The sequence below is a fragment of the Typopeltis vanoorti genome, chromosome 7, assembly GCF_054136105.1.
Source record: "Typopeltis vanoorti isolate ZY-2024b chromosome 7, IOZ_Tvanoo_1.0, whole genome shotgun sequence".
In the NCBI taxonomy this organism is placed as follows: Eukaryota; Metazoa; Arthropoda; class Arachnida; order Uropygi; family Thelyphonidae; genus Typopeltis; species Typopeltis vanoorti.
In genome coordinates, this window is record NC_143555.1 from 136,802,870 (window position 1) to 136,830,732 (window position 27,863).

Below are 27,863 nucleotides of genomic sequence, written 5' to 3' on the forward strand. Positions count from 1 at the left end.
CATATTTGTCTTAAACATCTGTATTGCTGATATGTGTTCCATGAAATAGCAGGTAAATCTTTACCACTTTATTTCACAACTAATGTTGGGGTACTTAAATGGCTATTCTCTTTTGTTTATATATCAAAGATACCACACATCAAACTGGAGGCATTCTCAGATAAAAAATTAAATTTTTTTAAAAAAAAGTCAGTGTTCAAAATTTTATACATGTAGTTTAAGTACTAAACAAGGCAACTCAGTAACTACATGTATGTGAAATGACTAAAAAAAAAATACTGAAACAATTAGGAACTCTTAACTGCAAGTCCAATTTGTACCTTCTCTGTGAACAGTGTACTGCATTCTGCTTTTCTTTTATTTCATAATCTTTGCACTATAAAAATGAACAAACAAAGATATTTACCTCTGCAGCCATCAAATACTAATCTCCAAACCATTCTTCAGTGAGGAACCTGATAACCTTACCACCCTTCAATATAGGTAAAACTCAACATTTCTCTCTCTCTCTCTCTCCTTCCCTCACTGATACACTCTCGAAAGAAAAGCCCCTTATAATTTCTTAATTATAACTGGCATAGAAGAGAATAATAAGTTGGTTAATAATCTGTCTCATTGGTTTATCTAATCACCTGAAACTTTGTGTTTTTATTTCCTAATTTCCAAGACTGCTTAATTGGAATTGGCATCAGTAATTCTTTTTGCACATTTATTACTTTAAATGCAGTAGCTAGCCAGAATTTATTCATAGTCTAAAACCACAGATGCTTTCTCCTTGTTCATTATTGCAACAATTATTCTTTATAACCCTCTACATATGCATTACCTGAAAAGTGATATCTATATATCATATAATAAGCGCCTCCGTAGTGCAATTGGAAGAACGACGGTACATTGCGCCCTTCGATTGGAATAGGCCTAAGTTCGATTCTCGTCGCGACGGGAGGAATCTTTATCTGGTCGATTTCAATCGATGGTGAGTTAGCCGATCTCATACGGAGGTAGCAGGGTTTTTTCTCCCGGAAACTCGGGTTTTTCATCCCGCATACATACAAATCGGCCCTTCAGAACACACGCAATTTACAGACAAAAATTACTAGTTGTGGTGGTGTTGGAGGTGGGCGGTAGATGGCGTTGATTTGTAGTAGAGGTAAGGTGTAGAGACAGTTGAAGATGTCCTCCCGCGATGAGTCTTCGGACTCCTTGGAGGTATCAGGAATAATAATAATAATAATAATATATTCAAATCAAATGGCATCTTCCATTCATCTAAGGAAAGCCTAAAAGTAATAGGCAATTGTCAGATAACAGAAACAATTATCATTTTGTAATTTCTAATTTTGGTTACTGACTTTTGTTTGATGTTATTAATTAATAATCATGTTCTAAACATACACAATCTACCAATAATTGTCTGGGCACTTGAGCAATTTACAACTGATACCAGCAGGCAAACCCTAATATTGGGTATGTCCACCTTTGGCTTTGATCTCCTCCTGCACCCTTTGAGGAAGGCTTTCCACCAATGTGCAGCAGACATCAGGTGGAATTTGTCTCCATTCCTTCAAAGCAGCACTGAGTTCAGTGACAGATCAAAAATGTGGTGCTGTGGACCTCAATCATCACTGCAATTCGTCCCACAGATGTTCAATGGGAGGACACCTCAATCAGGACTCTGTGCAGGCCATGGCAGTTGTTTAACACCCATCTCTTCATGTCATTTCATAACAGCTGCAGCTTTTTGGCATTGTCGTCTTGATAATAACATGGATCCATTCCATAAAAACTCCACAGTGTAGGCAGCACCAGATGATTCAGAATATCAAATTACTGAACTGCTTTCATTGAGCCATGGACAACAACCAGAGGTCCAACTCCAAACCAGCTGAATGCACCCCACATGATTACTCTTCCACCACTAAACTTTACTGTGGGTACAACACACTTATTCATTCAATGAATTGCCTTTTAGATGAATTGTCTTTCGATTAACTGTTTTTTCAATGAATTTGGAACCAGTGTTTACTTAGTAATTCTACTATTTCAACTGATTCAGTTACCTTCCTAGCATCAGCATTCATTAAAAACCTCCCCGCCATAAACATTGTTCCTTTTACTTGCAACATATCAAAAGAACTGTTTTGGATGATCTTTGGCCTGCACTGCTAATTTCCTTTCATACTCTGCTTTTTTCCTTTCTTAACACACTGGTTACCTTCTGGCCTGTGCTTGGATTGTTCATGGGCCTGATGGTCACCTTTCTCCTTGCATTCCCTCCACATTTTCTTTTTTTTTTTTTTGCTCCAGCTTAATGGTGATATTCATACATTTAACTCCCACTTCATTTATCCTTCTGATTCTAGGTATGCAGTCTGCCATTACTTCCCTCAAACACTCCTTTACCACTTTTCATGCACCATTAACATCCAGTCATTGAAGTTTCACATGCCATGGCACTGATCCAAGCAATCTCCTAAGATTGTCATACTTACTAGCCTTGTAATTCCACATACTACACATTTAGCCATCTCCTAAATCAAGACCATACAATCACTCTCACCATTTGGCAGCAATGTGGTCATATTCGTTATAGACAAATTCTCAGATGTAAGTACTAGATCTAGCACTCTCAAATCCCTAGTATATCCCATCACATGCTGTCTCAGGTAATTATTCCTTAGTAACTGCATAAATTCCATTTCCTACTTCCCATGTGTCCTCTCCTCCTCCCAATCTACATTCCCATGGTTGATATCCCCCATAATAATTACCCACCCTCCATTCATTGAGCTTATTTGCCAATGCATACTATCCTCATTATCTCTTCCATCCCCTGGTCTATAGAAGCATCCAACTATATACCAGTGATACTAACTTAGGCATTTTATGCACATTTTTACACTCATCTGCCTCACTGATATCTGCATATTCATTCAACAGCTTCCCCCCTAAATGCTCCAGTTTCCCTGATTTTGCACATCCACTTTCACTTCATTCAACACTTTTTCCAGACTCAGAACACCAAATCTATTCAGATACAAACCATCCTTTTTTTTTTTTTTTTTTGGATAAATTCTTTTGACTGTCAAACTCACCCCACACATATCCACGTTATTCCTCTTGCAAAACCTATGCAATGAGTCATTCACTATTATGGCCCTCCTTCCCAGCTCTACTCTGTTATACTGCAGGAACAGACTCACTATCTTAAATTTTTCACTTTTTTAAAATGTATATTTTAAAAATTTAAATAACTTTAAAATAAATAATTATTTTAAATTTTAAATAAATATTTAAAAAATTTATTAAAAGTTATATTAAACAGATATATCACGGCAGATGTCAACTCCCTCACATATTCCTTCAAAATACATGGTGATGTATCATCAGGTCCCACAGTCTTATTAACGTCAAGTTTGCTCAATTCCTCATATATCTCTTGCTCACTTACAGTCATTCTCTACTCCTAATCATCAACTGCTCTCAAACACTCCATGATGTCACATTCACAAGAATGCAAGACCTTTTTTATGAACTGCTCATTAAGTATCTCAACTATATGCTCTACAGCAGCAGGTGTTCTTAAAACATTTTCTCCAATCATCTTTCCATAATTATTCTTTTTATCCTGGCTACATATCGAAAGAATTCTGTACGATTTTTTTGTCTTCATTAGATAACTACTCTCATACTGCACTTTTGCTAGCCTTACCAACCGAGTCACCCTCCTTGCCTGCTCCTTGTATTCTTCATGGAATTGATGATTACCACTCATCTAACGTTGCCTCCTTAATGCCTTTTTTTCTCTTATTATATGCTTAATCTCTTCATTCATTCATTTCATACCAATCTCATTTAACCTTCTGATCCTTGGAATACATTTAGACAATGTCTAAATGTTCTTAAATATCACCCAAGCAGCACTGATCTCCTTTTTCACACAACTCCTCTTTCCATGCAACAGCTGCAAACTGTCTCCTTAGCTTCTCATAATTACCACCCTTCTAGTTCCAGATATACTCTTTCCTCACATAAGTCCTCACATTAGCAATCACTCAGATAATCACTCTAACCAAGTGGAGGAAGATTTGACATCTCATTTATAACAACATCTTCTGATGAGATGATCATATCCAAGACCCTTAAATCCTTCCATGCCCTCTGTTACATACTGCCTGAGGTAGTTGTCCTTCAAAAACTCATTTTCTTTATTTCCGGTTGTTATCTCATTATCTCAATCTATATTGCCATAATTAAAATTACTCATAATGATCAACCTTTTTTATTTTTTTTATATCTGATCCACACACAAAAGGCCACATGACCTATAGCACATTAATGCTGTGCATCTGCAAGAGGAATAGAAGAAAGGAGGAATCTGTTCACATTTACTTGAACAGCTGAGGTTGTAATCTTTGGGGAAGGCAGAGGGAGACTGTTCCAAAGCACAGAAGTAGATAGGATGAAGGAGGATTCAATGAAGTTGGTTCGGTGAGTTTCATAGACTGTAAAAAGATGTTAATTATCACTGGCTCTTGTTTTAATGATTTTAAAGGAGAGTGGAGGAATAATATTGGCCAATTCAGCAGAGCAATGTCCATGAAAGTATCTGTAGAAGAGGCACAAGGCAGAAACTGAGCATCTGTGACAGAGGGACTGAAAATTAATGATCCCTTTCTCACATAGTGAGAAAGGGATCATTAATTAGCAGGACTGCCCTCCTCATAGAAGCAATCTTAGAGAGGAGTTTGGTGCACCACCTCAAATATGAGAGCAATATTCCATGGCTGGGCAGATTTGGGCTTTGTATAGGGTTAGCAGCTGTGAAGGTGTGAAGTACTGTCTTGTGCAAGAAAGTACACTAAGTTTTTTGGCAGCTGCAGAAGCTATAGTTGAAATGTGGTTGTCCCAGGAAAGATCAGAAGTGCAGGTCAGTTTGAGTATAGAAATCTGATCATGTTTAGAATTTGGGTGACACTGAAGTTTACAAGGTTGCCCTTGTCCAATTGAGATATAGCTAGGAGATCTGAGTTCAGGTGACTAGTCATGGTAGATCTCGAGGATTCCTATGCTTGAGAACTACAAGGTTTGTCGAATGAAAAGGAGTGGAGGGAAGTGTACTGTCATTGGCAAAGCTATGAATAGGATTGGAAGTCTGAGAGCAGGTCATTTATGTAGATGAGGAAGAGAGTGGGTGAAGAAACAGAAGCCTGGGGTACTCCTGCAATGGTGGAAAAATTTGAGGAGAGTAGACTGTCCACCATGACATGCAGTGAGCCAACTTTCTCACTGGTCTCATCCTATGGTCTGCCTTGAAGAAGGCAGACCATAGGATGGCTGTTAAGTAGGCCCTGTGCCAAATCCAAGAGCTTCATCTATGACATATTCCAGAAAACAATTAAAAAGAAGACTACGCATTACCCAGCTTTAGAAATTATATACTTGGTTTAATCCTTTATCCAAGTGAAAGCAAATAAAGTTTGCACCTGAAGTATTTTCAGGACTGGAGCAACTTGTATAAGGAAGCTAAGACTTCACATCACTTGTGAAGCTCTTCACAAGCTTTTGAGCTTTTGAGTTCTGCTTGGTGGTAGGGGAGCCTGTCACTGAGCAGAGCCACTGCTGAGTTAAATGATCACTCAGGTTGCTCATTGTTGGGTGATCTGAGTGATCACAGGAGTTTTTGGAGAGGCAGCCCTGCACTTAAACAGGGAAACCGATCTGGGTAGTGATCCTTCCTATAATGCATTGCATTATACATGTCTGCAAGGAGATGTGCTTTGCGTTATGGGATACCAAGGCAAATGATGTGAGGTCTTAGCTTCCTTATACTAGTTGCTCCAGTCCTGAAAATACTTCAGGTGCAAACTTTGTTTGCTTACACTTGGATAAATGATTAAACCAAGTATATAATTTCTCGGTATCTTTAATTTAAAAGAGAGATGTATGAGGTTGTGGTCGGAGTTTCCAAGAGGAGAACTGCAACCACAATATACCTGGAAGGGGAGCATGTTAGGAAGAGGTAATGTGTGTTGGCAAATTGCAGGGGGTTGTCTGGTATTCTGGTGGGAAGATTGATGATCTGAGATAGATCACTGCTAATGGCAAACACCTCAGCATCCCCACCTGCTTAGTCGGTGAAACTGGAGAAGGGGAGCCAATGTGAGTTGTGGACACTGAAGTCCCACGAAGGATGACTTCACTATTGTGGCATTTCAACTGCAGACAGTTGAGCTTTAGGGAGAGATAGTTGAAGAGTTCACCATGGTTGATGAAGTTTGGAGAGCGATGGAGAGAGCATATGAAAAGGGTAGGTTGGTTTGGTAGAGAAATTTTGAGCCAAAGTAGATCGAACATTGGGGAATTCGAGGATGTGCAATCTCTGGCATAGTATGCCAGTTCTGATGAATGCACAATTGCCGCCTTTGTGGCAGAAAGAGCTGGGTAACATGTGGTTTGAGCAGTTGCGGTGGACGGCTGTTGAGGCTGCCAGTTAGGGTTCTGATTGGAATAGTACTTCTGGTTTAGATGACTACAGGTGGTGGTGGTGGTGGTGCACATCTTTTACATTGCTGTTTAGACCATAGATGTTGGTGAAGTGGATGTGGAAAATTTTTTTTTTTTTGGAAAGAATTAATGATGGTGGGCTGTTTGATTGGAATTTTGATGTTTTTTGTGGGTAGATTTTTTTTTATGAGTTTTTAAACTATTTTTTGTGGAAGAATTTTTGAGATCCACAGTAAAATCACATTTCATTTGGTTATTGTTCATTGTATTTTGTGAGGAAGAGACCTTAATCATCATGTGGACTCTGTTACATACTGTCTGAGGTAGTTGTCCCTCAAACAACAAACTCATTTCCTTTACTTTCAGTTGCTATCTCACCATTCCAATCTATATTGCCATAATTAAAATCACCCATAATGATCATTCTTTTCCTATTTGCTTGTCTAATTTGCTTATACATTTCATGGTCACTATCTTACATATTACCAGGTCTACAGCAACATCTGACTTGTATTTCATTTTATTTACCTATAAACAATAAATTACACGATAACCAGAGTAATTAACTTTAATAAAAAGAAAGTACAGATATTTTGTACTGAAAATAACAGTACATCATTAGTGTGTAGAAACAAGAAAATCAAACGAATGGGAATACAATGGGATTTGCTTGTTTCTACACACTGATGATGTACTGTTATTTTCAGTACAAAATATCTGTACTTTCTTTTTATTAAAGTTAATTACGGTGATTATCGTGTAATTTATTGTTTTTATTGTTTATAGTCATGCCACAGGTACCTTTAAAGAATCTATTTACCTGTATCTCACAGCATCCTGCATCCTGCCTCAAAACCACTGTCATTATTTCTCTACCTTTCATGGACATAACTCTTTTTCTATCATCATTAGCACTCCACCTCCCTTTTTACCCTTTATATCTTCACAAAATACATCATAGCCTTCCTCTATTCCTGTCAGGATGTCATCCAACCTCTCTCATCTATGTTTTTAGGTCTTTACTTTTGTGTCAGTTACAAATTGAATTGTTTCTAATATTTTAGTGCCGGGATTCTTATCACAGTTATAATTTGTGCTCTGATGATGCAAGTCAAAACTAGCAAAATATTAGTAAGTTCAACAAATTAATTTATTTTTATCTATAGCCTCCATAGCTCAGTCAGTACAGATAAAGCTCTTTGGTTGGAAAGACTTGGGTTCGATTCCTGATCATAATGCAAGGTACCTTTATCAGGTCTTCAATGATATAAAGAAAGATTTAAAGGGGGGGGGGAATATTCAGTTGTCTGCAGATGATGCAAAACTGAGGAGGGTAGTACTGATAAAAGTGATTTAAATAAATTGAGGTTTGAAAAGGTTACATACTATGCATCACATCGATGACACTGAATTGCAGGAAATTAATGAGGCTAGGGACTTGGAGTTAATGGTGAACAGAGTGTTGAAGTTCAGAGGGCAACTGCAACAGTTGGTAAAACAGCTTAAAATAGCTCAAAGGATTACTTACATGTAGAAAAACGCACACCAACAAGTAAAGAAACTGAGGTTTTATCCCTCTTTATGAGGCTGTGATACAGAAATATATTTACTACTTTGCAGAGATTTGATCACCTGAGTTTCTTAGAGATTAGGAAGTGGTAGAAAGGACTCAGAGAAGAGAGAGAGAGATCAAGCTTGTGACAGGCCTGTGGAATGTTCCATATCAGGTTGAAGGTGTGTGGGTTGCAAAGTTTAGTCAATATGTGAAAAAGAGAAGATATGATAGAATTAATACAGTTCTATCAGACTGACAGAAAGGAAAATTTACAATATGTGACAAATAGAAAGAGAACTATAGTTCAACCAAGAATATTGTATAAGAGTGGTAAGTAAGGGTGTATGGACTAGATTTTTCACTTGGTGAGTTGGTGAATGAATGGAATTGATCACCAGAGTGTCCTGACAGTGAATGAGTTTAAGAAGAGGTATGATAGGTAATGTGTATATAAAGATTAGTTGTGGGTCTTGTACAATGAGTCTTCTAACACTACGAAGATACCCATGTAATAATAATAATAATAATAATAATAATTTTTTTTTTTTTTAAACATTTTATTATGTCTCAGTATAAATTACATACAATAATAATATTTACAATATTTACAATAAGGTTTATACAGAATTTTTGAATTTAGAATATAATAATAATAATTTTTTTTTTTTTTTTTTTTTTATAAACGACTTATTTATTTTTACAATGAAAATGATAAGGTTTACTATCACACAGAGTATCTGCACACACACAATGAAAAACATATTATCTTTTCTGTACAGTACGAAAATTCGATATACAAAATGCAGAGTACATTTTATAAATATGAATATACATTTTTTTAAACTAGCTAAATATGGATTGGCACCAATGTGCACACAATTCACGATACAGTGCAGTAATGCAACATACTCACACAATTCAATAATAATAATAATAATTTTTTTTTTTTTTTTTTGGAGTTGCCAATAATTTTTTTTTTTTTTTAATTTTTTTTTTTATTATGTCTCAGTATAAGTTACATACAATAATAATATTTACAGTATTTACAATAAGGATTATACAGAATTTTTTTTTTTTTTTATGTCTCAGATGAATTGCATACATAGTTGCTGTAGTAATTATATGTATATAATATTTATAACGCATTACAAGTGTGTATAACAGATACTTGCAAGTTAGTAATTTTCTTCCTCGAAGCTTAGCAGAGCTTATCTGAGGAGGATAATAGATGACAGAGGGTGGTGGTTTCATGGTTGTGTTCCTATAGTGGTCACAAGCCAAGTGTTGATTTTACTGTTTGTTGGTACGTGCTTGAAAGACTTCGACTGCTATTACAGTTTAACTTTTTTTTTTTTTTTTTTTTTGTGCAAATAGGGTTGGATTTAGACATGGTGTGTTTGTTTCTTTGTGTTCTTGTAGTGATAGTTTTTTTGAGAGGGGGGGGGGTTGTCGTAGGTTTGTGTGTGTGTGTATGTGTGGTGGGGGAGAGAAAAACAGGAATTGCTCTAATTTTCATTCTCGCTATAATATTTATATAGCGCCTGTTTCAGCTCTCTGTATGTTCCTAGGTTTCTGTTGTCGAACGGCAGTTTGTTTATCATGTCAGGTACGTAGAAGTTTCGGGTGGCTTTGCCGTGGTGATTGTTGTACTTATATGTTATGTAGTTTGTTGACTGTGGTCTTGTTATTTGATATGTTGTTCTGGTTACTCTATATGTTGGGCTGTAGTAGTGTTTTAACATGACTGTGTAGTGGCGTAAGTGTTTCACCTTAAATATTTTGTGTTTTGTCCATGCTTCCTGCATAAGAGTGGGTTGTTCCCAGAATATCAGTTTTATCATTTTATCTTGCAACCATTGTAGCCTGTTAAGTCTGTAGTCTGTGCAGAATGCGTATGATGTGATTGCATATCTTAAAATGTTTTCACATAATGCTTTAGAGATTAGTATTTTTATGTGGGTTGGGGCAATGTCTTTTAATCTGTATAGTTTGCTTGCTATTATCCTAAGCTTGGTATGTAGGTAGTTTGTATGGCTATATGCAATAATATGGCTATTCCAACTTTGATCGGCATCGAAGTGAAGTCCAAGGTAGCACGTTGTTTTCACCTGTGTGATGGTTGTGATTTTAGGTTCTACACTTTGTGTATAGGAGGATGAATGTTTGATAGTGAGATATTTAGTTTCTATGGGCAGGGTTTGGTGGTTTTTGAGTACCATTAGCTTTGTTTTTCCAGGGTTTATATATATGCTGTTTTCGGTTAACCAGTTAGTCATTTGATTGATGTCGTGTTGCATATTTGTGTAAGCGATAATAATAATAATAATAATAATAATAATAATAATAATAATAATAATAATAAATCAACATGATAAAGCTTTTTGACACATCAAAAGGTTAAACAAATAAAGTGGTAGGGTTTGACTAGAAGCTCACTTTTATTATTTATTGGTGCTAATTTATGAAAAAAATTATGGACACAGATCAATTTCAAGATACTCTTAAACATTTAGTGGCAATACATTGAATTTTTATAGTTTGGAAGCATAGTTCAACCAAATTTAAATCGTTTTGTAAATAGACTTCCAATGAAAGATAAATTTGCTAATGAGATGAAAAGTAACAATAAACTATCTTTTTTTTTAGGTATTATTATAAAGAAAAAAAAAGGTAATAAATCCAATATGATCCACACTAAATCAACTTACACGATTCATTATAGTCAATTAATTTTTATCACTATCCTAGCCAACAATCTGGTATCATCAACAATGAAAAACAGAACATTATGCATATAAAGTCAATGATACTAAACCTTAAAATCATTCACTATCTATGCACTCAACTATCCTCTCAGGAAATGCATTATCACATGCACTTACTGCACTCATAAAATGTTGCTTTCCTCTCTTGTACAACTTCCGTGGGTAGTTTCTTCCCTTTGTGCTGCTCTTTAAAAAATCTTCTAGTGTTTGTTTAGAGAGTGCCTCTCCCAACTTATATATCTCAATTACATCACACATCACCCTCCCCCTATCTATCTACCAAACTTTGTAAACTACATTTCCTCAATCTGTCCTCATTGCTAATATTCTGTTTTTTTTTAGAGAATAATGATATACTGGAAAAAGAGAGAGAGAGAGAGAGAGAGAGAGAGAGAGAGAGAGAAATTGACTATGGTGTGATTTAAAAATGTTTACAGCTTACTCAGGTGAAAAAAAAATATTCAAAAACTACGATATGTTTCATGCATCCTTATATCATCAGGGAAATGAGTTCTGGAAAGTTGAGTATGAAGTAAGACTTAGGGAATGTATTTGCATAACCTCATATAACATGAGGAAAGGTGATTATTATTGTTACTATTATTAATATTTGACCTCCACAGAGTCAGAGACTCATTGTGGGAGGTACATACTATTGCACACAATGCTCATCCAATCATGCTTTAAACTGATTCAATGTGCCTACACCAGCAACACACTCAGGCAATGCATTCCACTCACCAACCACTCTCCATGCAGGTGATATATTTGACACATCAACGTTAGTCAAGGGTTTGCTTCCCAATTAATGTGGGAGAGAGAGAGAGAGAGAGAGATTCATAGAATGTAAAGAGACATGGGTAGAACAAGATCATCCCTGATAGATGTATAATAAAGGTATGAGCAGGAAAATTAGGAATTATGAAGGTCTGATATTAATAATAATAGGATTAGCAATGCTGATATACAGTAAGGAGGTAGTTAAATCAATGTGAAACAAGAAAAAAAATGAGCCAACAATGTTCAAACTAATTTTAACATATGGATTTAAAAGTCAAATAATAATAAAGATAGTTTCAGTGGAAGAATAATTAAGACAGAAGATATTCTAAAATATTATAAGATATTATAAAACATATTATTATTTCTAGGCCTACATGGAGGCCCAGAAATAATACTAATTAATGGTGTTATCAGAAGGGATTCATGGGAGATCATTTGATTTTCCATGAAGTATTCCTTACTCATTTGATTTTCCATGAAGTATTCCTTACTCATCATGCAAAAAAATCTCCATTTCACTTCCTTACTCACATGACTCTTATGGAGTTTTCAGGAATGACCTCTTGTTCACTTGCCACTTCTTGCCTTTACAATATCTTCTGTAATATATTCAAGAGTGTATTAATTTATTATTATTATTATTATTATTACCCCAAGACCTCATGGAGTCAAGGACTCATCTAGGAGGTCCATTTATCACACTCACATCTCATCATATTAAACACACTCAAACTCCTTGCAGACACCACACTCTCAGGCAAGGCATTCCAATCATTAACAACTCTGCATGAAAAAAACCTGCCACTCACTCCCCCTACTCACACCCTCTTTATACAGTTTCCAGGGATGACCTCTGGTTCTCCCCTGATCTCCCACTATTTTCTGTAAAACTTCTCCACCATTAATCTTATAACAACCCCTTACTAACTTGTAGGTCTCTATCATATCTCCCCTCTTTCTCCTCTCCACCAGACTCTGCAAATTGCATCTTCTCAATCTTTCCTCGTACTCAACATTCCAGAGGTCAGAAACTACCTTAGTCAGTCGCCTTTGGACCCTTTCAGACATTTCTTCATCCTTCTGAAAACCAGGTAACCAAATCTGGGCACAATAGTCATGTGTGGCCTAATCAAAGCTTTATACAATGGAACAAGAATCTCCCTACTTCTACACGTCAGTGTCCTCCGCATCATTCCCAGAAACCTTTATGTTGCCTTCACAATTTTGGCAATGTGTCCCCTAAATTTTAGATTCTTATCCACTATCACCCCAGATCTCTTATTTCCTCTAGCTCCAACAATATATTCTCACCAAGCATAAATTCTGCATCCCATCTTTGTTTTCCAAATTTTAAAACCTTACATTTTGCAACATTGAACTCACATCCCCATTTCTGTGCCCAATCACTGAATTCATTCAAGTCTTCTTGCAAGGCCACAACATCTTCACTACTCTTTATGGTTCGTCCCAACTTTGCATCATCTGCAAACAACTGAATATCTCCATCCAAATCTTCGCCAATATCATTAATATACAAGTTAAATAGTAATGGCCCTAAAACAGACCCCTGAGGTACTCCACTAGTGACTTTCTTTTTCCTGGATATCACACCCCCATACACAACTTGTTGATACCTATCAGATAGCCAGTCTCCAATCCAATGCACTAATCTAATATCCAACCCCATTTGCTCTAGTTTGACTGTCAACTTATCATGAGGTACTCTATCAAAAGCTTTTGCGAAATCCAAGTATATTACTGTGTATCCTTCTCCTCTGTCCAAGGAAGCAGTCACTTTATTGTAATAAGTAAGTAGATTACTAAAACATGACCACCCTTTAGCAAATCCATGCTGTCCATCAAAGATTATACCATTGTTGTCTACCCAACTCTGGATCCTGGTTCTCACGAGCTTCTCCAACAACTTAACCACAACACCTGACACACAGATAGGCCTATAGTTTGATGCTTGAGTTCGATCACCTCCTTTATGAAGTGGCACAATCTTGCCCTCCTTCCACTCCTTAGGAACTTGACCGAGTGCAAGACTCGTATTAAAAAAATATGTCAAGGCAGGTGTCAACTTTCCTTCAGAATATGCAGTGATATATTATCAAGTCCCACAGCCTTATTTACATCTAGTTTACTCAACTCCCCAAACACCTCTTGCTCATTTACAGTCAGTCTCTCCTCCCTATCATCAAGTGCTCTCAATCTCTCCATGAAGTCACATTCACAAGACTGAAAGATCTTTATGAACTGCTCATTAAGTATTTCCATCACACGTTCTGCAACATACTGCCTTTATACCATTTTCTCCTATCAGTGTCATCCTTCCATAATCATTCTTTCTTTTGAAAGATGTTGAAAGTTTATTTTCCACTTGGTTAGAGTATAATAAATTTAGTTTAATCCTTTATCCAAGTGTGAGCAAACAAAGTTTGCGCCTGAAAGTATCTTCAGGACTGGGTTAAGGTGGTACACACTAGGGCAACTCGTTGCAAAGGTGGAGCAAGCTACCAACACTCCTATCCTAGTATCTCCTATAATGCAAAACACATCTCCTTGCGGATATGTCTATTGTTATGCATTAAGGGAAGGGCCACTACCCAGACCGGTTTCGACCTTTATTGAGGTCTCTTCAGTGGGAGCCAGGCCCAAGTCGAGATATCAGGCAGAAGCATTTGCAGGTCATCTCCACCTATAGGAATTGCCAATTGGTGTGCCACCCTTTTTTAATAAATTACTCTGGATTTAGAGAAAGATGTTGAAAGTTTATTTTCCACTTGGTTAGAGTATAATAAATTTAGTTTAATCCTTTATCCAAGTGTGAGCAAACAAAGTTTGCGCCTGAAAGTATCTTCAGGACTGGGTTAAGGTGGTACACACTAGGGCAACTCGTTGCAAAGGTGGAGCAAGCTACCAACACTCCTATCCTAGTATCTCCTATAATGCAAAACACATCTCCTTGCGGATATGTCTATTGTTATGCATTAAGGGAAGGGCCACTACCCAGACCGGTTTCGACCTTTATTGAGGTCTCTTCAGTGGGAGCCAGGCCCAAGTCGAGATATCAGGCAGAAGCATTTGCAGGTCATCTCCACCTATAGGAATTGCCAATTGGTGTGCCACCCTTTTTTAATAAATTACTCTGGATTTAGAGAAAGATGTTGAAAGTTTATTTTCCACTTGGTTAGAGTATAATAAATTTAGTTTAATCCTTTATCCAAGTGTGAGCAAACAAAGTTTGCGCCTGAAAGTATCTTCAGGACTGGGTTAAGGTGGTACACACTAGGGCAACTCGTTGCAAAGGTGGAGCAAGCTACCAACACTCCTATCCTAGTATCTCCTATAATGCAAAACACATCTCCTTGCGGATATGTCTATTGTTATGCATTAAGGGAAGGGCCACTACCCAGACCGGTTTCGACCTTTATTGAGGTCTCTTCAGTGGGAGCCAGGCCCAAGTCGAGATATCAGGCAGAAGCATTTGCAGGTCATCTCCACCTATAGGAATTGCCAATTGGTGTGCCACCCTTTTTTAATAAATTACTCTGGATTTAGAGAAAGATGTTGAAAGTTTATTTTCCACTTGGTTAGAGTATAATAAATTTAGTTTAATCCTTTATCCAAGTGTGAGCAAACAAAGTTTGCGCCTGAAAGTATCTTCAGGACTGGGTTAAGGTGGTACACACTAGGGCATACTTTCAGGCGCAAACTTTGTTTGCTCACACTTGGATAATGGATTAAACTAAATTTATTATACTCTAACCAAGTGGAAAATAAACTTTCAACATCTTTCTCTAAATCCAGAGTAATTTATTAAAAAAGGGTGGCACACCAATTGGCAATTCCTATAGGTGGAGATGACCTGCAAATGCTTCTGCCTGATATCTCGACTTGGGCCTGGCTCCCACTGAAGAGACCTCAATAAAGGTCGAAACCGGTCTGGGTAGTGGCCCTTCCCTTAATGCATAACAATAGACATATCCGCAAGGAGATGTGTTTTGCATTATAGGAGATACTAGGATAGGAGTGTTGGTAGCTTGCTCCACCTTTGCAACGAGTTGCCCTAGTGTGTACCACCTTAACCCAGTCCTGAAGATACTTTCAGGCGCAAACTTTGTTTGCTCACACTTGGATAAAGGATTAAACTAAATTTATTATACTCTAACCAAGTGGAAAATAAACTTTCAACATCTTTCTCTAAATCCAGAGTAATTTATTAAAAAAGGGTGGCACACCAATTGGCAATTCCTATAGGTGGAGATGACCTGCAAATGCTTCTGCCTGATATCTCGACTTGGGCCTGGCTCCCACTGAAGAGACCTCAATAAAGGTCGAAACCGGTCTGGGTAGTGGCCCTTCCCTTAATGCATAACAATAGACATATCCGCAAGGAGATGTGTTTTGCATTATAGGAGATATACTAGGATAGGAGTGTTGGTATCTTGCTCCACCTTTGCAACGAGTTGCCCTAGTGTGTACCACCTTAACCCAGTCCTGAAGATACTTTCAGGCGCAAACTTTGTTTGCTCACACTTGGATAAAGGATTAAACTAAATTTATTATACTCTAACCAAGTGGAAAATAAACTTTCAACATCTTTCTCTAAATCCAGAGTAATTTATTAAAAAAGGGTGGCACACCAATTGGCAATTCCTATAGGTGGAGATGACCTGCAAATGCTTCTGCCTGATATCTCGACTTGGGCCTGGCTCCCACTGAAGAGACCTCAATAAAGGTCGAAACCGGTCTGGGTAGTGGCCCTTCCCTTAATGCATAACAATAGACATATCCGCAAGGAGATGTGTTTTGCATTATAGGAGATACTAGGATAGGAGTGTTGGTAGCTTGCTCCACCTTTGCAACGAGTTGCCCTAGTGTGTACCACCTTAACCCAGTCCTGAAGATACTTTCAGGCGCAAACTTTGTTTGCTCACACTTGGATAAAGGATTAAACTAAATTTATTATACTCTAACCAAGTGGAAAATAAACTTTCAACATCTTTCTCTAAATCCAGAGTAATTTATTAAAAAAGGGTGGCACACCAATTGGCAATTCCTATAGGTGGAGATGACCTGCAAATGCTTCTGCCTGATATCTCGACTTGGGCCTGGCTCCCACTGAAGAGACCTCAATAAAGGTCGAAACCGGTCTGGGTAGTGGCCCTTCCCTTAATGCATAACAATAGACATATCCGCAAGGAGATGTGTTTTGCATTATAGGAGATACTAGGATAGGAGTGTTGGTAGCTTGCTCCACCTTTGCAACGAGTTGCCCTAGTGTGTACCACCTTAACCCAGTCCTGAAGATACTTTCAGGCGCAAACTTTGTTTGCTCACACTTGGATAAAGGATTAAACTAAATTTATTATACTCTAACCAAGTGGAAAATAAACTTTCAACATCTTTCTCTAAATCCAGAGTAATTTATTAAAAAAGGGTGGCACACCAATTGGCAATTCCTATAGGTGGAGATGACCTGCAAATGCTTCTGCCTGATATCTCGACTTGGGCCTGGCTCCCACTGAAGAGACCTCAATAAAGGTCGAAACCGGTCTGGGTAGTGGCCCTTCCCTTAATGCATAACAATAGACATATCCGCAAGGAGATGTGTTTTGCATTATAGGAGATACTAGGATAGGAGTGTTGGTAGCTTGCTCCACCTTTACAACGAGTTGCCCTAGTGTGTACCACCTTAACCCAGTCCTGAAGATACTTTCAGGCGCAAACTTTGTTTGCTCACACTTGGATAAAGGATTAAACTAAATTTATTATACTCTAACCAAGTGGAAAATAAACTTTCAACATCTTTCTCTAAATCCAGAGTAATTTATTAAAAAAGGGTGGCACACCAATTGGCAATTCCTATAGGTGGAGATGACCTGCAAATGCTTCTGCCTGATATCTCGACTTGGGTCTGGCTCCCACTGAAGAGACCTCAATAAAGGTCGAAACCGGTCTGGGTAGTGGCCCTTCCCTTAATGCATAACAATAGACATATCCGCAAGGAGATGTGTTTTGCATTATAGGAGATACTAGGATAGGAGTGTTGGTAGCTTGCTCCACCTTTGCAACGAGTTGCCCTAGTGTGTACCACCTTAACCCAGTCCTGAAGATACTTTCAGGCGCAAACTTTGTTTGCTCACACTTGGATAAAGGATTAAACTAAATTTATTACATTCTTTCTTTTGCTGGTTACATATCGAAAGAACTCCCTAGGATTCTTTTTGGCTTCATTAGGTAACTGCTGTTCATACCTCTCTTTAGCTACTCACCAAATTCATGACATTCTTAATATTGAAAGATGTTTAACTAAAAATATCTTGAGGAATATTCTTGTATGTCTCAATTTAAACAGAATTAAGGTATAAAAGCAAAAAACCGTTCCCACGAACATACACATCTTTAGACATGAATACTTTAGGACAATGAAGGCAACAGGAACATACATCAATTACATAAAAATTATCAGCAAAAATCTCTCTCTCTCTCTCTCTCTCTCTCTGGAGGATTCAGATATAGAATGACTGATTCAAAGCTGCCTTAGAAAAGGAAAGTTAATTGTTGATCATATTAAAAGCATAACAAATAATTGAACAAAAACCTATGCTAAGCACAAACTAGTAATGAAGTTTTCATGAGATGTTAATAATGATGGTATATAGTAATGCAAAAATACCTGGAAACAAGTCCACATATCAGATGTAAAATCAAATTCATTTCCTTTATCTTCAAGAGGTTTGGAAAACTCCAGGTAAGAAGATGTAATACAATCTTCTCCAGTGTGATACTGAAGTCTGATATATTCATCGGCTATACCAAATATTCTTACCTCTACATTTTCATCAGCAGGAATATTCTTATCTCTGGTAAACTTTTCCACAGTTTTCTGTACAAAGATAAGACATTCTGGATATAATGTTAAGAAAAATATAAACATTTCAGGATATTGACAGCATATGATAAAATTATCACTACATTACAAAAAACAAGCAAGAATGTCTATCTACTTTGTTTGACCTATTCTACTTTAATTATAAACCTGTGATATTAACATCTATTATTTATGTGACTTCTATAAAGTAATCAGTAATACAATCATTTAGAATTATCTGAACCTTTGTTGACTATTGTTAACAGAAGTTTAGATATTTTATGTATGATATATTAAAAAAAATGCCTGACTTACAAAAATATTCATAGTTAAATTGATATATTTATTGCAACACTAATTCTTGAAATAAAAGATTGGTAGCATATATTATTATTATTATTATTATTATTCATGACACCTCCAAGGAGTCTGAAGACTCATCGTGGGAGGACACCTACTATTTATACAACTGTCTCAACCACTACACCAAACCTCTACTACTAATCATCTCCATCAATGCTATCTACTGCATACCTCCACAACTATTATTATTATTTTTTTGTCTGTAAATTGCATGTTCTGAAGGGCTGATTTGTCTGTATGTGGGATGAAAAAACCTGAGTTTCCGAGAGAAAAAACCCTGCTACCTCCATATGAGATCGGCTAACTCACCTTCATTTGAAAATCATCCACATAAAGATTCCTCCCATCGTGACGAGAATCGAACTTAGGCCTATTACAATTGAAGGGTGCAATGTACCATCGTTCTGCCAATTGCACTATGGAGGCGCCTATAATATTTGTTGAAAACAGAATCAAGGTTGTAGAATCAATGCATTCACAATATGGCTGACAATCAACCATCTTTGTGAAAATTTGGAAGATTGTCATGTGGGATGATTGTATCTTAGAAATTTTTTGGTACCAAAACATGTAATATAATGACATGATTTTGTTGGTGGGATATCTATTAATGAGCATATAGATATTGAATATAAGTAAACATGATTATTATGTGTCTGGTTGTTGAAAAGAAAAACTTTATGACTGAAATGTTTTCATAACAAACAGAACATAAACAAGGTTCTGCTTTTTTTTAGCATAGTGCAGAGCAGAAGCAGTGTCACATGTATTCTACAGAAAACTCTTTTATTTTAGCGAATTATTTTAGTAATTATTTTGGTTATATCTTACTTATTTTAGACTGCAATGTTGTGTGTGTGTGTGTGTGTGTGTGTGTGTGTGTGTGTGTGTGTGTGTGTGTGTGTGTGTGTGTGTGTGTGTGTGTGTGTGTGTGTGTGTGTGTGTGTGTGTGTGTGTGTGTGTGTGTGTGTGTGTGTGTGTGTGTGTGTGTGTGAAATTTAATACAGGTTATTGTTTAGAAAATGTTTTTATACATGGCACTGATGTGTAAAAGGAAAATGGCAGCCAAGGCCACCATTTTCCTTGTATGTTCAACATATTCATTGCCAAGAATCAACAGGCTGTGGTACTAACAAAAAACTCTGCTATGCAGAAACTAACATTACTGTCGACAGGGTGTAGCATAGAGGCAGCCTGCCTCACGGCGTGGCTTAATAAGGGTGCTCATTCAGCCATATTGAGGTGGGCGCTGTCGCTACGTTAACAATTCCTGTTTATCATAGCAAGTGCGAAAATAAGTTTTTCCAAGTTTAAACTGATTAAAAATTATCTGCAAACAGCAATGCCCCAAGAAAGATTGGCTGGTATAACAACTATATCTATAGAGGTGGACATAGCTTATAATTTAAATTTATCATTATTATTATTATTATTTGACACCTCCAGGAAGTCCCAAGACTCATTGAGGGAGGGCACCTGCTCTACAACTTTCCATTTCCACCACTCAACCTCATCCACAAACTGCCTCATCTACACCAGTGCCATCTACTGTCCACCATCACCACTATTATTTTAACAGACAATCACAAACATCTATGCCCATGGTGGGATTCGAACCCAAGCCTTTTGGCTGGAGAGCAGATACGCTAACCACTCGGCCAATAAACAGTTTTATTGTGCGATATCCCTGTAGAGCAAACATTTAATTAATATTATTATGTAATTGTTTTGCATTAATGTTTCTCTTGTAATAAAAACAAAATAGCATTTGGAGAATTTCTTATATTTTAGTCTTATAATCCACCGGGGTGGGGCAATATTTAATTGTTTGCCTCAGGGCATGATCTAATCTGGTGACGGCCCTGCAAACTAGTAATGAAGTTTTTATGAGATGTTAATAATGATGATATATAGTAATGCAAAAATACCTGGAAACAAGTCCACATATAAAATGAGAATGGAGAAAGATTTTGTCATAAATGTTTCAATTGCCAGTGCAAGAAATGAGAGATGTGTGGAAAGCAGATAAACGATGTGATGAATATTAACGATGTAAGAAAAGATAGCAAAAGTGCCTGTCTGGTTAGCCAAGTGGTTAATGTATCTGCTCTCCAGACAAAAGGCTGCGGGGTTCAGATCCCACCGTGGACACGGATGTTTGTGACTGTCTGTGAAAATAGTTATGGTGTTGATTGCAGTAGATGGCGTTGGTGTAGTTGCGATTCATTGTAGTTGGTGAATTGAGTGGTGGAGACAGAGAGTTGTAGAGTAGGTGCCCTCCTTTGACGAGCCTTTGCACTCCCTGGAGGTGTCACATAATAATAATAATAATAATAAAAAGTGTTCTGGCAAATGTGGAAGTAGTGAATGAGAGTATGTAAAAAAAATGAGAGCATGAAAGAAGTGGATGGAAGTAATGTGGGTGATGAAATGACAGCAAAGAGTGAAACGGCATGAGTATATTGCATCCTTCACAGGACAAAACAGGAGCTAGAACAACTGGAGTAACAATTGTTATCTGGTCCAGCAGGCAGGAAAATGAAAGAATAAGGTTTTTTTTTTTTTAATTATCCCATGGTATTATTACACCAGATCATAGAGGTCAAATTCTTGTATTTTACGTAGTATGTTTTCTGGGTTGTTATAAAGTTCACATTTAGAAATATTCATACAAGTTAGTAAATGCATTGGTGATGCTTCCTTGATATTATAGATTTTGCAAATAGGGAAGACTTTTATGCCATTACTAAACTTGATTAGTCTTGTGTGACCGGTCTTGAGGCAAGAGATCATGGTAGTGGCACAGCGATTAAACTTGGAATTGAGGGTAGCTCCTGATTTTTCTGCTGAATTCCAGTGGTGAGTCATGTCCTGGAGAATCATTCTTTTTACGTTTTCTTTTTTTTGATACAAATGAAAGAATAAGTGAATTTGGAAAGTAAGAAAGTGACAAAAGCTGGAAATGAGGAGACAGTGTTGTGTGAGATTCAGTTGTAAAAGGTATACTTAATGATCAAGTAATGAAAGTATGTTTCCCCGGTGCACAAATTCAGGATGTTAGTGAAGCTGTTAGCTTGCACAAGGGAAAAGTAAAAGAGATTATTGTTATGGCAGGAACAAATGATTTGAAAGGGGAGAAATATGAAATGAGAGAAGATAGATATGAAAGTATAGTTGAAAGAAGTGAAAATGATGAGTAAGGTAAAAGCTGCGAGTCTGCTGCCTTGGTATCATAGGACAGAGTTAAAACGAAGGGCCATAATTGCTAATGAGTCAATGTGAAGATTGTGCAGGAGAAATGGTGTGGAGTGAATTTGATGGACGAAAGGACTTATATATGCCTGACGGACTATATTTAAATGGTTTTAGAACTAGATGTTTTGAAAAAATGTTGTTTAGTGAGTTTGGAAGTGTAAAACCAGGAAAACTAGAGATATTAGGGGATAATGCAATCAATGTGCTTGGTCATCCCTATGATAAATGGTGGGGATAAGAAATGATTATGCAATACTGAATGCAATTTCACAGGTTTCTGATTCAAATGAGTTGGTGATGACATTACACAAGGATAACTGTGGGTATAAGAGGATGATGAAATGCATGTACACAAATGCCAGAAGAATCAGGAATCAGGTACAGGAGTTTTTGGCATTGGTCAGTTCAACTTGGCCAAAAATTACATGCGTCAGTGAGACCTATTTGAGAGAAAATGATGGTTACAGGGATAGAATGTAAGAGGGAGTACCCTAAAATAACCAGAACCTCAACTTGGAGCATGCACATTTTCTAGTTACCAATGCTGCCACTAGGTGTCATGAGTGTGCGGTTTTCCACGCCAGTCTGGCAAGTGGCATCATCACACAGTGTGCTTACAAACAAGTTTGGCGATTTTGTGATTGATGACCACAAGGAACAGAGAGTGCGTGTAAAATGTTGTTTTCTTTTGGGTAAAATTGCTACTGGAACTATTTTGGCAAGTCTTTAAGGATGATGCTTTAAATGCAAGTCAATGAGTGGTTTCCCTATTTCAAAAATGAAGACCAACCATGATCTGGCTGACCTTCAACAAACAGAAATGATGAAATCATCGAACAGGTGTGCCAGGCAATCAATGAAAATTGTTGAAAGCATGGGCAGATTAAGCCGGCTCTGATTTTGTGGCTCTGAAAATATACAGGGCCCCAAAAACCTTTGACAATCAGAAATGATGAACATTGGAAGGGTTTGCCAAGCAACCAATGAAGATCATTAAAAAACCGCTGAGCAAGTTTCTGAAGAGACAAATTTGTTGTGGAGCTTGTGCCAGCAAATTTTAATAGATTTGCAAATGAAATGTGTCCAACAGTTCTCGACAAAAAACAACACAACGTTTGTTTCCCACCCTCCCTACCTTGCCCAATCTCTATCCATATGACTTTTTTTTTTTACTTCCCATGGATAAAGAAAACCATGAAAGGGCAGCGATTCATTGATGAGGACAAAGTGAAAGAAAAGTCGCTGGAGGCAATAAACAGTATTCCAGTTGAACAGTTTCAGAACTGTTTCCAGGAGTAGAAAAACATTGGAAGAAGTGCACTGACTCAGATGGAGAGTACTTTAAAGAAGACTAGAATATGGTATTATAAACTTCAATAAAATTTTTTTTTAAAAATAATTCCGATTATTTTTGGGTACTCCCTCGTAAAGGATATTGTCTTTTCTGGGAAGAGAGAGGAAATAGGAGAGGAAGTGGGGTATTGTTGATGATAGCTGAAGAATTGCAACCAACAAAATGAGAAGTTAAAGAGGATTTTAGGTCAGGGAAAGATTGTTCATTTAAGGCTGTCTGATATGAGCTTAAGGCCAATTGAACAAAAGAAATGATCATATGGCAAAGATTTGTTCATAGGGGACTCAACCCGTCATCTAACAAATGAGAAATAAGAAGAAGGAGAATGTAAGGGCGAATATCAACTGAAGAAACGATTGGCATCTGGTACAGAAGGACAGAGAATGAAAGAAAGAGTCAATGGGAAAAGAATAAATGTTCAAGAAACTGGGAGAAAAGAGACAACATTATATAGGGATTCAATGATAAGAGGTGACAAAAGCATGTTTTCCAGGTGCAAAGGTAAAGGATGTTAGTGAAGCTGTAAGCATGCAGAAGAAAGAAGCTAATGAGTTAACTGTTTTGGCTGGCACAAATGATTTGAAGGTTAGAAATATGGAATGAGAGAAGATATGAAAGAGTTGTTAATGGAAGCAAAAATGAAGGGTAAGAAAATAAAGATTGTGAGTCTGCTGCTTTGGTATGATAGGATAGAATTGAGAAGATGGGCCATGATTACCAATGAGTCAATGGGAAGATTGTGCAGGAGAAATTGTGTGCAGTTAACAGATGTGCGGAGTGAATTTGATGGACATAAGAACCTGTATATGCTTGACGGACTACATTTAAATGGTTTTGGAGTTAGATGTTTGGTGAAAGTGTTGTTTAGTAACAGTGTAGTAGTGCAAAACCAGGAAAACTAGAGGTATTAGGAAGGATGAAATCAAGCATGGGTCTGACTCCCCTGTGATAAATGAGCATGTGTGCAGTAATGATTATGCAATGCCAAATGGAAATTCACAGGTTTCTGATTTGAATGGGATGGTAATGACATTACACAAGGGTAACTATGGATACAAAGGGATGTTGAAATGCATGCACACAAATGAAAGAAGTTTTTGGCATTGGACAGCTTGACTTGGCCAAAAATTATAGACATCAGTGAGACCTGGTTTACTGAAAATTATTATTATTATTATTACACGACACCTCAAAAGAGTCCAAGGACTCATCAAGGGAGGGTACGTACTCTACAACTATCCAACTCTACCACTCAATCCACCAACTACAATGATCTGCAGCTACCATCATCATCTACACCAATGCCATCTACTGCCCACTACCACCACTAGTATTTTCACAGACAATTACAAACATCCATGCCCATGGCAGGATTCGAACCCACAGCTGGAGATTGGATACACAAACCATTTGGCCAACCGTGCCAGGAAAATGATATAGTTTCATGGATAAAACGTAAACGGTATTGAATTTTCAGGGACGATAAAAGAAACAGAACAGGAGGTGGAGTATTGCTGATTATAGCAGAATTTTAGGTCTAAGGGAGATGGTTTATTTGAGGCTGTCTGGTGAGATAGAGGCAAACAAGTTAAATATGTTGTTGGCTATAAACTGCTGCAATAGACTAGACACAGGAAGATGCTAATTACCATGAGGAATTTGGTCATAGCATCAGAAGAGCTGATAATAACTAGATGACATCTCTCTTACCCCAGTTGGAGAGAGTGACCATATGGTTTTTACATGGAAGATGGAGACACATGCAGGAGTATCAAAGAAAAGGAAACATATGTGGAATTATAAGGCTGGTGATTATAATATTCTTAGATATCAACTTAGGGCAGTTCCATGGAGGGCAGAATTGGAAGGCCAGGATATCATAAGTGCCTGGGAAATGGTGAAGGAATATTTGTTAGCAGCAATAGTAAGCTATATTCCACGAGTGAAGAAGTGGATACAATATGGTGTAAAGTGGATGACAAACAATACCACACAGGAACTACAGGTGAAAAAGAGATTATGGAAGAGATATAATGAGAGGGGTGGAGAGCAGATGCATGAAGAATATAAGACTTAGGCCAGGAGAGTGATTAGTATGGTGAGCAAGGCAAAACTGGAATATGAGAAGAGATTGCTACTAAGATTCAAAGAAAATCCTAGGGAAATTTTTAGTTATGTGGCCAGTAGGAGTAGAAATGATTGTGGAAGAATGACATTGTGGGATAAAATGGGAATAGAGTGACTGATATAGAGGACATAGTGAGTTGTTCATTGAGCACTTTATTGGAGTATTTCATTCTGGAGAAGAAGATTTTAATACTAGAGGGGTACGGTGGTTCAAGGTTTAGAGGTACAAGAGGAGAGTGTGTTTCAAATACTGAGTACTCTGGATATCAGTAAAGCTGTGGGACTGGATGGTATTTCACCATGGATTTTGAGAGAATGTGCTAAAGAACTAACAGCTCCTTTGACATGGCTTTTCAATGAAAGTCTGCCTATGGGAAAGGTGCCCAGGGAATGGAAGGAAGGTAAGAGTTATAGTAATAGTGCCATTGCATAAGGGTAGTTGCAGACTGGGAGTGTCTAGTTATAGGCCAGTTTGTGTGTCATCAGTAATTGTTACGGTCTTGGAGAAATCAGTGAGGGACTATATACAGCACTGGGCAGATGAGGCTAATGTTTTCTGTGAGAATCGACATGGATTTGTTAAGGAGTGCACTTGCTTAAGTAATATGATTGCTATCTATAATAAAGTGACAAGAGCAGTTGATGAGGGAAAGGCATATGGTTCCATTTTTTATTTTATTTTGCAAAGGCATTTGACAGGGTGCCACATGATAAACTGATATTTAAGTTACAGCACATGAGTTTAGATTGTCAGATTAGTCAACTGGATTCAGGATTGGCTATCTGATAGATATCAGAGAGTTGTGTATGGCGGGGCAATATACCAAGGAAGTAGAAGGTTACAAGTGGGGTTCCACAAGGCTCAGTACTGAGAGCTGTATTGTTTAACTTTTATATCAATGTCATTGTCAATGGATTACATCGGGATATTCAGTCGTTTGCAGATGATGTGAAGCTAGGAAGGGTTATTAGTAATAGTACAGATGTGGTGGCAGTCGTGCACCTAGAGGTGTGGGGAGAGGCCAAGGAGCTCTGCCCCCCCCCCCAAAGAAAAAGGGAAAAAAAAACCCTAGAAAATTTTCAAAAAATCTTTTCCTAATTAAAATTCATATGGTGTGTCGTGTTTTCTATTTCTATACTACTTATGAATTAGCAATCATTGCAGATGCTCAGTCATAGGTCGTATGAGATGCGTAGTGTGTATTCTCAAATCGTCTACTCAACTCAGCCCCCCCAAGATTAAATCCTGAGTGCACTACTGTGTGGCAGCACTGCAAGAGGATTTGAATAAACTAGACAGACAGACAAATGAATGGGAGTCTCAGTTTAATGCAGCAAAATGTGAAGTCTTGAAGTTTGGGATACATCAGTGGGAGACTGCATACTCAATTGGAGGAGCTGTGCTGGATGAAGTAAGAAAGACAAGAGATCTGGGAGTGATGACCGATAGGAAACTGAAATTCAGGGGACATATTGCAAAGATGGTGAAGGTAACACAGAGGATTACTGCAGTACTGACAAGGATGCTGATCTGCAGAGATAGAAGAGTTATCATTCCGTTGTATAAGACCCTGATGAGACCACACTTAGAATACTGTTCTCAAATTTGGTCGATTTGAAGGAGATAAATTATCTATGGAAAGAGTGCAGAGATGGATAACAAAGATGGTTTCAGGACTGTACAATGCTAATTATGAGGATTAGCTGAGGGAATGTGGACTGCAGAGTTTGGTGAATAGAAGAATGAGAGGTGATATGATTGAGACTTTTAAACTGTTGAGAGGCAGTTAAAGAGTGGACACTGGGGGGTTCATTTACTTGGTGGAGCAGCAGGAAGGAGTGATGACAAGAGGCCATCCCTGGAAAGTATGAAAGGAAGCCGTGAGCCAGAGGATGAGGAGTGGTTTCTTTGCATGGAGGTTGGTGGAACCAATGAATGCACTGTCTGATAGAGTGGGAGCAAGAATGGTCAATGAGTTCAAGGAGTGGTATGATAGACTTTGTGTTTCCTAGGAAGGCTGTCCTGCAATGAGTCTCTTGACTCCATGGAGGCCTGAATAATAATAATAATAATAATAATAATAATAAATTGTATTGTCCATGCATCAACAGCCTCAATTCCAAAAACATCACCTCGATTTCCATTCCATCTAAAACCTTGGTGGAACCCAGTGTCAAGCAGCCAAAAAAAAAGACTGAGCATGAGGTATATTTTGTAGATACCAGCACAATTTAATGCATTTAAATGTGTTTATACCAAAATACATTATATGA

General features: G+C 37.5%; 1 protein-coding gene across 1 annotated transcript in view; it reads right to left on the minus strand.

Annotated features, from left to right (window-relative positions):
• Positions 1–27,863, minus strand: part of LOC150105109 (dynein regulatory complex subunit 7-like) — a 204,884-nt gene that overhangs the window by 86,466 nt on the left and 90,555 nt on the right. The window contains exon 6 of the mRNA XM_090395119.1: positions 18,296–18,505. Coding sequence (XP_090251245.1) covers positions 18,296–18,505 — 210 coding nt within the window. The remainder of the gene's footprint in view (positions 1–18,295; positions 18,506–27,863) is intronic.